Source organism: Panthera uncia, chromosome B1, assembly GCF_023721935.1.
Source record: "Panthera uncia isolate 11264 chromosome B1, Puncia_PCG_1.0, whole genome shotgun sequence".
Lineage (NCBI taxonomy): Eukaryota > Metazoa > Chordata > Mammalia > Carnivora > Felidae > Panthera > Panthera uncia.
Genome location: NC_064811.1, coordinates 1399285 through 1411148, shown reverse-complemented (window position 1 = coordinate 1411148; position 11864 = coordinate 1399285). Strand labels below are relative to the sequence as shown.

Sequence of the window (11864 nt, the reverse complement as noted above, 5' to 3'; positions counted from 1 at the left end):
TGGAGGAGGAGGCGCGCCGGGGCCGCGGCCGCAGCCCCGCCCGGCCGGCCCCGCCCGCGCCGTCGCCATCTTCCCGCGGGCCGCGCCTCCTCGGCCTCTCGCGTAAACAGTGCCACGCGTACAGCGCCAGCTGCTCGGGGTCTCTTCCCGCAGCCGCTCCCCGCTCCCAAGTTGTTCTGGACTTTTCCGGGCAGGAAAAAAGTTGTCATTGGGCGCTGGCCGGTGCCCCCGTGAGTCCAGGGAAACTGAGGCTCGGTGCAGAGCAGCGTGGGACCGCTCGCCCTGACCTCTGCTTGCCGCGGGTGGGTGGGCCGCACCTCTCCTGCGGCTGGGCTGAGGACCCCTACCCCCAGGGGCCTGGACAAAGAGGGCGCCCGGAGGCCTTGCCTGGGCCCCCACCCGTCCCACCGCTTCTGCCCCTCTCCTGACATAAGTGAAAGTGCAGCGACAAGTGTAGGGTTCCTTTCTTTGGGACAGGAGGCCTTTTTTAAGGGGAGCGGGAAGAGGTGCGGGCGGCCGTGCAGCAGCCCTCCGGGTGCCAGCGATCCCCACCCCCTCCCCTGGCCTCGTTCCCGGGCTGTGAAGCGCAAAGCCGGGGTACACATCCCTGCAGGGGCATGGGGACCCTGAGCTAGGGCTCCCACGGGGTTCCCCTCTCCCCGCTGCCACGAGGACCACAGCACACCTGGCACTGTCTGGGGGCCCACTTTGGCTCTGGACCATGTCACCACGCTGGGAGCTGCTCTTGCAGGGGGCTTGGGGGCCCCTTGGCAGAGGGTGCGGCTCATTCCTGTGGCCTGCCTGTTCTTGGGAAACAGAAAGGCTGGCACAGGGACCCATCTCCTGTGACGTCCTGGCGCCCCGGGCCTGGCAAGGAATCGGTGGAGTCTCCATCTGCCCTGGCTGGACGAGCCTCTGAGTCCCGGCCCCTGGTCCCCTGCTGAGGGCAGTTTGGGAAGGGATACGTGAAGGGGGGGGGCACCACTGCCTCACACCTCCTCAGGGAGCTAGCCAGGCCCGTGCTGTTGGCTCTCATTGCCCCCAGTGCCATGGCACCCCTGGAGAACTCCGTGACGTGACCTTGGACTCCCATGGGGTACCCAAAAGCGATCACCAGAATTCTAAGATTCTCTGAAGAGGGCCCTTTATGTACGGAGTGGTTCACGTAGGTGCTAATATTCACCCAACCCATGAAGGAGGTGTTATTTTTATCCCCATTTTAAGGCTGAGGAAACTGAGGCATAGACCAGTTGAATTACTTGCCTGGCCCCCTGTCCCGTCTCTGGGACTCCCGTTCTGCAGTGGGGTCCTGGCCTTCTACATTCTGCAGGATGGAGATCTTGAGCTCACTGGGAAGGGAATGAGAGGGTCTCCTGGGCTGCGTTGCACCTCCCTGCTGCTCCTCTGGGCAGAGCCTGCCGCTCCCAGTGTCTGAGGCCCCTACGGCTCACAGTGATGGTCCCTCCAGGCTGTCCTGGCCCAGCTGGGCCTCAGCCAACCCAGACCAGGGCCTAAGGCAGAGCAGGGCCCAGAGGGTTCGGGACCCTGACTTGGCAGGGCAGTCCCAGCCTGCAAGGCTTCTGTGTCCCACCAAGATGAGGGAAAAGGATGGGCACGGCTGGGACCGGGGTGAGGGGTGAATAGTGGGGCAGGAGGGTGACATGTGTGGGGAGGCCCCACAATTGCCAGAGCTCCAGGAAGGGCTCCTGGGAACAATGGTTCAGCAAGAGGCCTAGGGCCAGGCTGCTGGGGCTCAGGTCTTACAAGGACATGGGTAGAGGAGTATCTACCTGGAGGCGTTGATGTGGGGTGTGAACCGGTGATGCCAGGAACGTGCTTAGTAAAGCTCCAGCCGCGGGTCCACCCCCACCCCTGGCCCCAGTACGAAGCATGCCTAAGACAGGGCATTCCTGGACCCATGTTACAAACCCCCCAGGAGGCTAGCACAGGTGTCTGGGAGGAGCCCCAGGCGGGGCTCTGGGCCTCTCTCCCTACTCCCGGCTAGCCAAGGAGTGTTCCTCTGTCTCCAGGATGGGGTCCGGCCCAGACTGTGAGGGGGTGGCCGGGCCGGTTGCTCTACACTGAAGGACACTCCCTGACCCTTATATCCTTCACACGTGGGCAGACCCACGCTGGCGGGCTGTTGTTCAGGCCTCGAGGAGCCTGACCGCTCTGCTCCCTCCTGGTCCTGGCCAGCCCTGACAGGGGTTCCAAAGCTCCTTGCCCAACCCTTGTGACCAGCAGGCCCTTGAGCCCCCCAGAACCCAGGTCTGGAGGCTCTCCTCAAGCTGCAGAGGGGAGGCCCCAGTTGGCTCTGATGGGGCCGTGAAACATGGTGGATAGCAGAGGCACGAAGGCTGGGCAGGCGCTCCAGCTCGTGGGGTGGGGACGGGAGACACCTAATCCAGAGTTCCTGGAGCGGGAGAGTGAGGGCGGGCAGGCAGAGGTCAGCAGAAGCTCCAGGAAGGAGTGAGGGGTGGGGGACACGGCATCCAATCTGGGTGTGCCCCGAGGTGGCCGGAGCCCTCTGCTCACGTGGGAGGTAGCCTGGCAGGCCTCGGAGTCCTGGCTGTCCATGGGGTCCCCGCCTGGACTGGGAGAATGATCGAGAACGGGGAGATTGGCCCTGCTGCGTTGCTGCTCTGCAGGGCAGATGTGGTGGCACTGCCCACTGGAGTGCTCAGGACTCTGTACCCCTGTCTGAATGGGCCAGATGGGCAAGGCTTGAGCAGCAGATGGGGCCACTGTTCCCAGAGAGGCCGAGACCGTGGCCCCAGAGGGAAGCAGAAGGGCCAGCCTCAGTGTTCCTCCTGCCCACTGGGCCAGGAAGCATCCAGGTATCAGAGCCCTGGGCTGAGGGCTCTTGGGCTGGGTCTGCTCTGTCCCTCGGTGTCCCCGCTGGTGTGAGCTGTGATCTTGCAGGTGGGAGAGCCCAACACGGTGAGAATATTGCTATGGCTGGGGTTGTCAGGACAGCACCACCCTGCGTCCTGGAGTCCTGGCCTCTGTGCTCACCTGCAGCTGGGTCCCTGTGACAGCTCCTGTGGCTCCAGAGACACTGCTGGCCTCCGGGAGTGTGGGGTGGAGAAGGCTGGTGGCTTAGTGCCTGGTAGACCTTGGGAACACAGGGTGGGTCAGTCCTAGAACCTTCTGGAAGGGGTCCTGGATCTTCCTGCTGGCAAGAGTCCCCACATGTCTCACTAAGTAAGTCAGGCAGTCCTAGGCACCTCTGGACATGACTGCACTTCTGTGTCTCCTGTCCTTGTCACTCAGTGTGAGGTTCCCCCAGCCTTTGGTCAGCAGTGCTCACCTGCCCAGCACTCCCCATCCCGAGCCGTCCTGGGACCCACACCCTCCCTGCCACCATCTTGCAGGTTCCTTGAGTCCCTGAGTAGAGCTGTCATTCTTGTGCTTTGGTGGTCAGCAGAGTGAGCTCTGTCTTTCTGTCTCTCTAAACAGGTCCTCACACAATGAACTAGAAAAGCACAGGTAAGTGATCCCCTGTCCCTCCCCCCCAGGCCCCACGTTGGCCACCTGACATGTCCTACCTATCCTTCTGCTGAAGGGATGCTGTGGCCGCACCCACATCCACCTGCTGTGCCCTGGGTGTGGCCACCTGCCCTGCCCTTGCTTGGGAAGGGTCAATCTTGAAGGAGGAGTCAGGCTCCGGTCTCGGGCACTCCCATGCCAGCAGGCAGAGACCGGGGCCTGTGCCCTGCTCATGAGAGCTCAGGTGGGGGTGAGTGGCTAGGGACAGGCCCCCCGTGCTATGTGGCAGTCAGGGCCAGGTCCCTGGAGGAGAAGATTCATCTAATTCGGGGCATTTGCTGCCTTTGGGAGCAGCTTTTGAGCTCTCAGGACACTGGCCTCCAGCCAGGAGGGTTCAGCCCTCTCAGTCTGGGGTTCCTTAGTTTAGGGTCCCTTGCACTGTGGGGTGTGCCTTCCAAGGAGCTCCCACTGGTCTTATCTGGGGGCAGTGGGAAGGGCAGCCGGGCTCTGGCCATGTGGGCCTGAGGGAAAGCTCCGGGCCCAGGCTGGATCCCGGGACACCCACCTGCCAGCTGCAGGGCCCAGTCTGCTCTGGGTTCTCCGAGGAGTGGGAGGGCTTGGGGTGAGAAGTGGGGAAGGGGCAGTACAGCCGGCCCAGGTCGGCCCCAGAGCCCTCCCAGGTGCCCCTAGCCTGGGTGCTACAGCCCTTGTCGTGCCCTCGGGGGCTCCACGACCCTGCACCTTCTCTGACGAAGGGACGAGACACAGGCCGCCTAGGCCCTCCCGACAGGTGGCCTTGCAGCTGGTCTTAGCAGGGTGGTGCAGCTGTGGGTGGGTCCTGGGATGCCTTGTGGTAGCTTCTTCCTGACCTTCGCTCCCATCTGTGAAATGGGCCAGTTCTTTCCTTCCTTCTTGGGTCAGTATTGGGCGGTAGTGGGGGTGTACAAGGGTAGTGGGTAGCGTACAAGGTAAAAACTCCAGCCCGCCCTGGGAAAGCTTGGAGCATAGCCAGTTTTCTGTGCCCCCCTCCCCCTCCGGGGACGCCCACAGCAGCGCCAGCTTCCTCTCCCCTGGGATCCAGCCCTCAGCTGGGTGGGCGCTGGGTGGGGACAGGACGCTGTGTTCTTTGGAGGAACCGTACTTCCTGGACTGGTCCTGTGTGATTGAGGGGTTCCCAAGAGACCGTGGAGGTGGGGCAGGTGTGGGGGCCCTGGGGTTCCTCCCAGGCTGGAAGACATGGCCAGCCTCACTGGGACAGGAGCCTGGACAGGCATGTGGGGATGCTCTAGAAAAGGCTTCCTAGGGGTGGTGTCTGGAAAAACAGCCCCTCAGTTCAGACAGAGGGGATGACACTAAGGGAGTATGGGTGGCAAGGGCATGGCTGCCTGTGGAGGAGGACACGTTGCTAGCCTTGACCCCTACAACTGCCCCTTGGCCTTGGCCACGGCCTCAGTCACCTTCTCCCAAAGCCTGCCCCTAGGCTGGGCCGCGGGGGGCTCTTTCCAGACACGGAAGCAGGACAGACAGGTGGCCTGAGGTCTGCGTACACTGCCCCATCCCGATGCGGGGCGTGTGTTCCTGGCTGGCCATGAGGCGCCCACAGTCTTGGAGCTTGGGACCTGGTCAGGCCCCGGGTCACAGCTGTACCTGTGCGGATGCTGGATGCTCCTGGCTGCTGGCCACGGGCAGGAACGGAGCAGCTGGCTGGGTCACCGGCTCCGCACGTTGCCCTCCCTGGAGGCGTGCCTACGTTGGGCCTGTGGGGCATCCCCCGGTGTGTTCTCCGAGCCAGCCCGGTCAAGCTGAGGCCCGCCCTGCCCGTTCCTTCCCCGTCCTCCCTTCTTCTCTTGTGGAACGCTGCTCTAGTGTTCTGCTCCTGACCCCAGGCCTGGGGGTCGTGGAAGTCAGATGTTTCTTGGCAGGATGACCCCCCCCCCCCACCGGCTCAGCTCCAGGATTTAGGTTTTGTGTGTGGAGGGGTGGGGGACCCTCTGCAGGGGCTGCCATGCCATGTCTGCGTGACACAGTGGCTCACCGTCTCTAGAAACCCCACAACTGGAAGGTGCGGGAGCACGTGAGGGGAGAATGGGGCACCCTTGCTTCCCATCACACCTGCTGAGGGAGCCACAGTTTGGTGCCTCTCCATGCTGCCTCTTCTCGGACTGCCGGGCCTGGGGTGGCCCAGGGCCGTGGCCCTGCGGAGCTGGGTCCCTGCCCCTCGGGTGCCGGGGGATGCGGCAGGGGAGCCCTGGGTCTTCCTCTGAGGAGCAGGGTCTTGTGGTGGGAAGCGGGCAAGGGCCTGGGTCAAGAGCCAGGCCGTGGCCGGCTGCCAGAGACGGAGCTGCTGTTAACAGACTGCAGTGATTCCCAGAGGCGGGTTCTGGCCCCAGAATCCACACAGGGTTCCTTCAGGAAGTGGTGAATTTTCAAAGCTCCCAGGAATGCCGGGGACAGCCACGGGGCACTGGCAGAGGGCCTGCGGCGCTGTGGCAGCCCCAGAGGAGGGCTGCAGGGCCCCGGCACCCCTTCCAGCTCCAGAGAGGTCATGGGGCAGCCCGCTCCCCGCAGGGGTGGGGCATGGGGTTCCTGCCTGGGGCCCCACAGCCGGCGCCGGTTCCCACCCCGCCGAGGCTGCCCTCCTGGCCCAGCGCTCCTCTGGAGCTGGGTGGGCGCGCTGTCCAGTGGTAAACGTTGCACGGCTGTGGTCCAGCGGGCTCTCCTTGTCTCTTGAGGAGCCTCTGCTTTGGGATTTCTAAAGCAGTCCATCAACGTTGCTCGCAGACGCCCGTGGGCCTCCCCGGCTCCCCCCTCAGAGTCAGCCATCCCAGGCGGCTGGGAGGCCGCACCTGCTCCCTCCTCCTCCGCACGGATACTAACTTGGATAAGAATGGGACCTTGTCATCTGCTCTTTCTAACCCGACCTTTCACCGGACACCACGTGAGTGTCCACCTGTGTCGTGCGCTCCCCTCCGCTCCTGGTCCCAGCGCCCGCACGGGCATGCGTGCTGCCTGCACTGTTAGGGGCGGCCCTCTGGTTGACGCAGGCCGGGCCACAGCGAGCGTCGGTAAACGTGCATCTTTGCATCCGTGGGGGGCAGCCCGGTGGGACCCGGATCCTACAAGTGCAGGTGCCGGTCAAGGGTTTGGGTCGCCCGCAGCGGCCCTCAGCGCTGTCGTCCCTGTTCGCTCTCCCTGAACAAAGCGCAGATGGGCCCGTGCGCCGCCTGAGAGCCGGCCGGTCCTTTCCAGTCTGGCCCAGACGCCCGCCCGCCCGCCCTGCTTGGTCCTCAGTTCCTAGAGTGCTGGGAGACCCACTCGGTTTTGTGCTAGCTTAGCAGTCTGTGCTCTGCAACTTGCCTGTTTGCGTCCTTTGCCCGTTTTCCACATTAAGATACTCCTCTCCTTGTTTTTGACGTGTATGAGCTCAAAATGTCACGGATACTAACCATTTGTCTTTTATGTGTATCACAGATACTTTTCCACTGTTGTTCGTCTTTCGGCTGTGTTTTTTCTTTCTTGTACAAATGTCTCTTTCTGATTGTAAAAGTAATATGTGGTGTTTTTTTGTTTTTTTTTTAGCGTAGAAAACTTGGAAAATATAAAAACAAATAACTAAAAAACACAAACCGTAAAGCCAAAGAAATAAACGTTGCCAACCGCATCACCTGGAGACGCATGCCTCCTGCTCTTCATTGTGTCCTGTTGAGTCTCTTGTGTGCGTCTGCTGTTTTATTTTTTTAAACAATATTGGGTGACCTGTCACACACGTGGTTCCGTACGCTGATGTTGTCACTGAGCGTTTGTGACGCAGGAACGTAGAGCACATTGAGAGGATGGTATGGTCGTCTCTGGGTGGTGGAATCTGGGCTACTTTTCTGCTGATCGGCAGTTTCTGATTTTGCACAAAGATCACGTGCTGCTTATGTAATTAAGCAGCAGATTGTAAGAATTGACATTTGCTCTAGAGTAGGTGGACGAGGGGACCCCACTTGTGAACTTAGCACGGATGGCAGGACAGGAGGGCCCCGGGGGAGAGGGTGACGCTCTCATTGCCGACCCCTCCTTGAGCACAGAGTGTGGTGTGCAGCCTGCCCCTGTGTTCCTGGCCCCGTTTTCAGCAGGGCAGAGGGGATGCTCCGCCCACTTGGAGGTGAGGGAGCGGAGGTTCCCAGACTCCAGGGGGTCGTGCGTGCCCCCTTCCCCAGCCCTGTGTCTGCATGGAGGTGGGCGCTTATCTCTGAAGGTCCTCCAGCCTCCAGGCAGAGCATGGGCTGCTCCATACGTAGGTCCCTGGTGCCTGGGCTGCTCAGGTCCTGGCCCCGTGTGACCTCGTGGCAGAGCACGGCATCAGTCCTGTGTCCTGGAAGTTCTTCCTAACTCAGGCCCACCTGGCCCACCTAGGTGCTGGGGTGCTGTGGACTGGGGTGCGGGGTGGGGAGGTGCCCTCTCAGTGGGGGTGCTGTGTGGACACGGGTGGCAGACGTAGGGCCAGGGGGTCCATGTGCAGCCAGCCTTCCTCCTACAGGGCGGGGCTGTTAGTTGCTGTTCTACAGAGGGGGTCCTGCCCTGCACCCAGCTGCCCCCTCTCTCCCCAGGCCTTGGATGCCCCTCAGAAGTGGCCATCACTGCCCACTTTCCTCCCGGGCTCTCTAAGGCTAAGCAAGGCTGTGGCACATAGGGGATAGAGGTGAAAATAAGAGACGGCCACGGTTGGCACTTTGAGGGAAGGGGCATGTGCTGGCTGTGGTGATTGGGCAGTCGGGCGACAGGCTGTCTCACAAAGAATTCCTACCCCTCGCCCTCAAGGGCCCTCCTTTCAGAGCGGAGCCCCAGCAGAGCATCGCGGCTGGACAGCGTGTTGGGGCTCTGGCGCCCTGCACGTACTGAGGAGGGGCCGTCACGTGGATGGGGCAATGGCCCCAGGCCATCGCGGTGGCCACAGCGTCCTTTAGGATGCACTGTAGTCACCTTAGTCTCTGCCAGCCTGCCCTCCCCAGATGAGATGAGCCAGGAAGGCCGTGTTTCTGCAAGGTGGATCCAGGCCAACCGCCCCCCCCTGCCCCCAACCTGAGACCCCTATGTCAACAGTGCCACTGGCTCTTAGGAGTACAGTTTTGTGGAACTCTGCCTTCATCTGCCTGAACACAGGGACGAAATCTGGAATGAAGCTGTTTCTTCTAAGGGAAACCAAATTTGGGGTGGAGGGTCTGGTCCTCAGCCCTCCATGACCCCAATAGACTTGTGTTTCTGTGGTGACGTGACCAGAGACCACCCTGAACTTGGCAAGGTGGAATGCCAATCTTGTCTCGGGCCCCCTTGGACCTCTGGGAGCAGTCTGACCAGGACCCTAACCCTGCTGTCCCCGGTCGTCCCCTGACCTCCTGGATCCACTGTGGAGGATGGTGACAGCAGGGTGAGCCAGGGCTCTGAAGGCGGTCCCTGGTGGTGGCTTTCTGAGGCCCTGAGGGCTGTGGTGGGCTGGCTGCACGGGCCCTGGCCATAGGCTCTCCTCCTCTGTTGGGGCATCCAGAAGGCAGTGCCTGGTTGCTCCGGGGAAGCTGCCAGCCAGGCTGGGAGGGGAGCCCTGGACCCTCAGCAGGTCCGTGCAGGAGTCTGGCTGGCTGCCTCTTGTGCCCTCAGACCTCCCAGGCCTCTCTGCTGCCATTGCCATTGTCCCCGTCAGCTGTGCCACTCTGGCCTGACTGTTCTGTCTCTCCTCTTTCAGACGAGCCAAGCTCAGGCTCTATCTGGAGCAGCTCAAGCAGCTGGTGCCCCTGGGCCCTGACAGCACCCGCCACACCACGCTGAGCCTCCTGAAGCGTGCCAAGATGCACATCAAGGTAAGTAGGACGGCGCCCCCGCTGCTGCCCCTGGTCTGACCCCATCCTGTCCCGTGCACCCTGGGGGAGTGACCAGGGGGCCTGAGGGGAGCCGCCTAGCAGGTGCACATCGGGGACCCCTGGGGGTCTCTGGTGGTAGGTGGGCGGTGCCTGGCCACGGGGGATGCTGAAGGTTGAGGTGGTCACAGGCACGTGCTGGGTTTTATTGGGAGGTGGGGGGGTGGGTAGGAGGTAGCCATGCCAGGCTGGGGGAGGTGTGGTCCTCGGGGGCCCTGGGCTGTGAAGGGGCAGCAGCTAGAAGGAGACGTGGGGCCAGTAAGGGCGGGATAGGAAGCCGGCAGCCCAGGGGTTGGGAGGTTCTGGGTAGAGGGTGGGGTTGGTCTCCTGGGGTAGGCCCCCAAGGCCTCGAGACAGACCTGCTGGCTGGGGGGGGGGGGTCTTGGGACACTTGGGCAAACCAGGGTGGGTCTCAGTGTCCTCAAGAGATCCTCAAAGCTCCCAGGCCAGCACAGGCAGTGGGGCTGGAGCTTTGAGAGAGGTAGAGTCAGTGCCCTGGGGCCTCACAGAGCAGCAACAGCTCCAGCAGGGAAGGTATGGAGAGGGAAGAGGGCAGGCGGGGGTGAGCGGATGTGAGGAGTATGGGGGACAGCGGGGCAAGACTGCTGAGGGCGGGCTGTCCTCCAGGAGGTGGTGCTAGCCCAGGGCCCACGCGTGACTTGGCTCGGCCAAGGTGTCTAGTGGCTGTGGGTCGTCTGGAGCCAGTCAGCACACACAGAGAACGGGCCTGGAGGGGTGAGGAGGGGGCTCATCGGGACTTTGGGCCCCATGGGCACTGGGCACCCTGTGGCCCCTGGCCAGGCGGGGGTGGGGTGTGGGATGAGAACCCGCCCCTGCACCCCAGTTCCTGGTAGGGGATGGTCCCCGGTCCCCCCATCCCCGCAGCTCACGGCTCCCCTCGCCCCCCCCCCGCCCCCGCCCCCAGAAACTGGAGGAGCAGGACCGCCGGGCGCTGAGCATCAAGGAGCAGCTGCAGCGGGAACACCGCTTCCTAAAGCGGCGCCTGGAGCAGCTGTCGGTGCAGAGCCTGGAGCGCGTGCGCACAGACAGCACAGGCTCCGCCGTCTCCACCGACGACTCGGAGCAAGGTGGGGGCGTGGGAGCGGCCCCTGGGTGGGGACGATGGCCGCTGTGTGTCCCCGGCGCTGTCCGAGCGCTCCGAGTGTGGTAGCGGAAGTGGTGCCATGCGGAGGGAGAGGCACAGAGGCCGGGAGCCCCATCCCTCCCCCACGCCCCGCCCCCGGAGCCTCTGCGTCCTCCGTGAAGGGTGGAGATCGGCCCTAACTCTGAAGGGGGCCCCCGGCCGGCACCTCGGTTTCTGATCCTGCCGTCTCTGTTCTCCCCAGAAGTGGACGTAGAGGGCATGGAGTTTGGCCCTGGTGAGCTGGACAGTGTTGGCAGCAGCAGTGACGTGGAGGGCCACTACAGCCTGCAGAGGGGCGGCTGCAGCGACGGGGGCTACGGGCCCCCCTGCCGGCGGCCTGGCCGCCCCGGCCTCTCGTAGGCCCAGCGCCCTCAGCTCCTTGGCCCGCCTGCCTGCCCGGCCAAGCGTGCCAGCCCTCCAGTCCTCGAAAGCCTCTCCGCGGGCCCGCTGCTGTGCCATTCTGGAAGCTCCAGCTGCCGCCTGGGCTGCCCGCCTCCGCCGCCTGCCGGTCAGGGCCCACCGTGCTGCCCACCCCTCCCAGCTGGGCAGGGACTCCTGCAGGGAGGCGGGGCCCAGCTCCCACATCCCGGAGCCCAGCGTAGCCGCCCACGGTCTGTTCTCAGATTCCTAATCATTCCAGAAGTATTAAATATCATTGCTGCAAATCCCGGCGGGCACGGTGTGAGGGGCTTAATGACCACTGCGGGGAGCTCAGACCCCAACCCTGGATCCCAGGAGAAAGGAAGGAGTGGACCGAGGAAGGAAGGAAGGCGTGGCTCTCCGTCCGTCTGTCCATCTGTCTGTCAGTCCACGCAGGCTCCTGAGGCCTGGATGGAGGGACCCATGAAGGGCGGGACTCGGGTGAGCACCCCGGGGCAAGTGGGCGGAGAGGGGCCTTTGCACCCCACAGGTGTCAGGAGCAAGCGCTGGGCTCCTGGGGGCAGGCCAGGCCCCCCCTTCCAAGCTTCTGCTCTGTTAGGTCCCTCAGATGTACACACACACATGCCTAGGCACACACGCCCACACGCACATACACACACGCGCACACACACACACACACACACACACACACACACACACACATCGTCACTGGACCCAGAGGATACACATCATGGGGAGGTAGGCCTTCAAGGGTCATCTGGGCAAGTTCTGGTCCCTGGCCTGTGCCTGGCTCCCCCTCCCCCCCCCCCCCCCCCCCTCGCCCTGTTTGCCCTGGGCCGGGGGGCTTCCCCCCCGGGGGGGGGCGGGAGGGCGCGGGGGCGGGCGGCGAAACCCCCCGGGGCCCCAGGGGGCTTTTCACCTACCCTTTAAAAAAAAAAAAAAAAAAAAAAAAA

General features: G+C 63.3%; 1 protein-coding gene across 3 annotated transcripts in view; it reads left to right on the top strand.

Annotated features, from left to right (window-relative positions):
* MXD4 (MAX dimerization protein 4) overlaps positions 1 to 11195 on the top strand; it is a 12129-nt gene extending 934 nt beyond the window's left edge. The window contains exons 3-6 of one of the 3 annotated variants that reach the window (XM_049630172.1): positions 3460 to 3489; positions 9215 to 9329; positions 10312 to 10474; positions 10733 to 11195. In XM_049630172.1, the coding sequence (XP_049486129.1) occupies positions 3460 to 3489; positions 9215 to 9329; positions 10312 to 10474; positions 10733 to 10890 (466 nt within the window). In that variant the 3' untranslated portion in view covers positions 10891 to 11195. Of the gene's footprint in view, positions 1 to 3459; positions 3490 to 6270; positions 7160 to 9214; positions 9330 to 10311; positions 10475 to 10732 lie in introns of those variants that run through there. The other 2 variants (XM_049630174.1, XM_049630173.1) reach the window with 2 other exon arrangements.
* Positions 11196 to 11864: the final 669 nt, after the last annotated feature.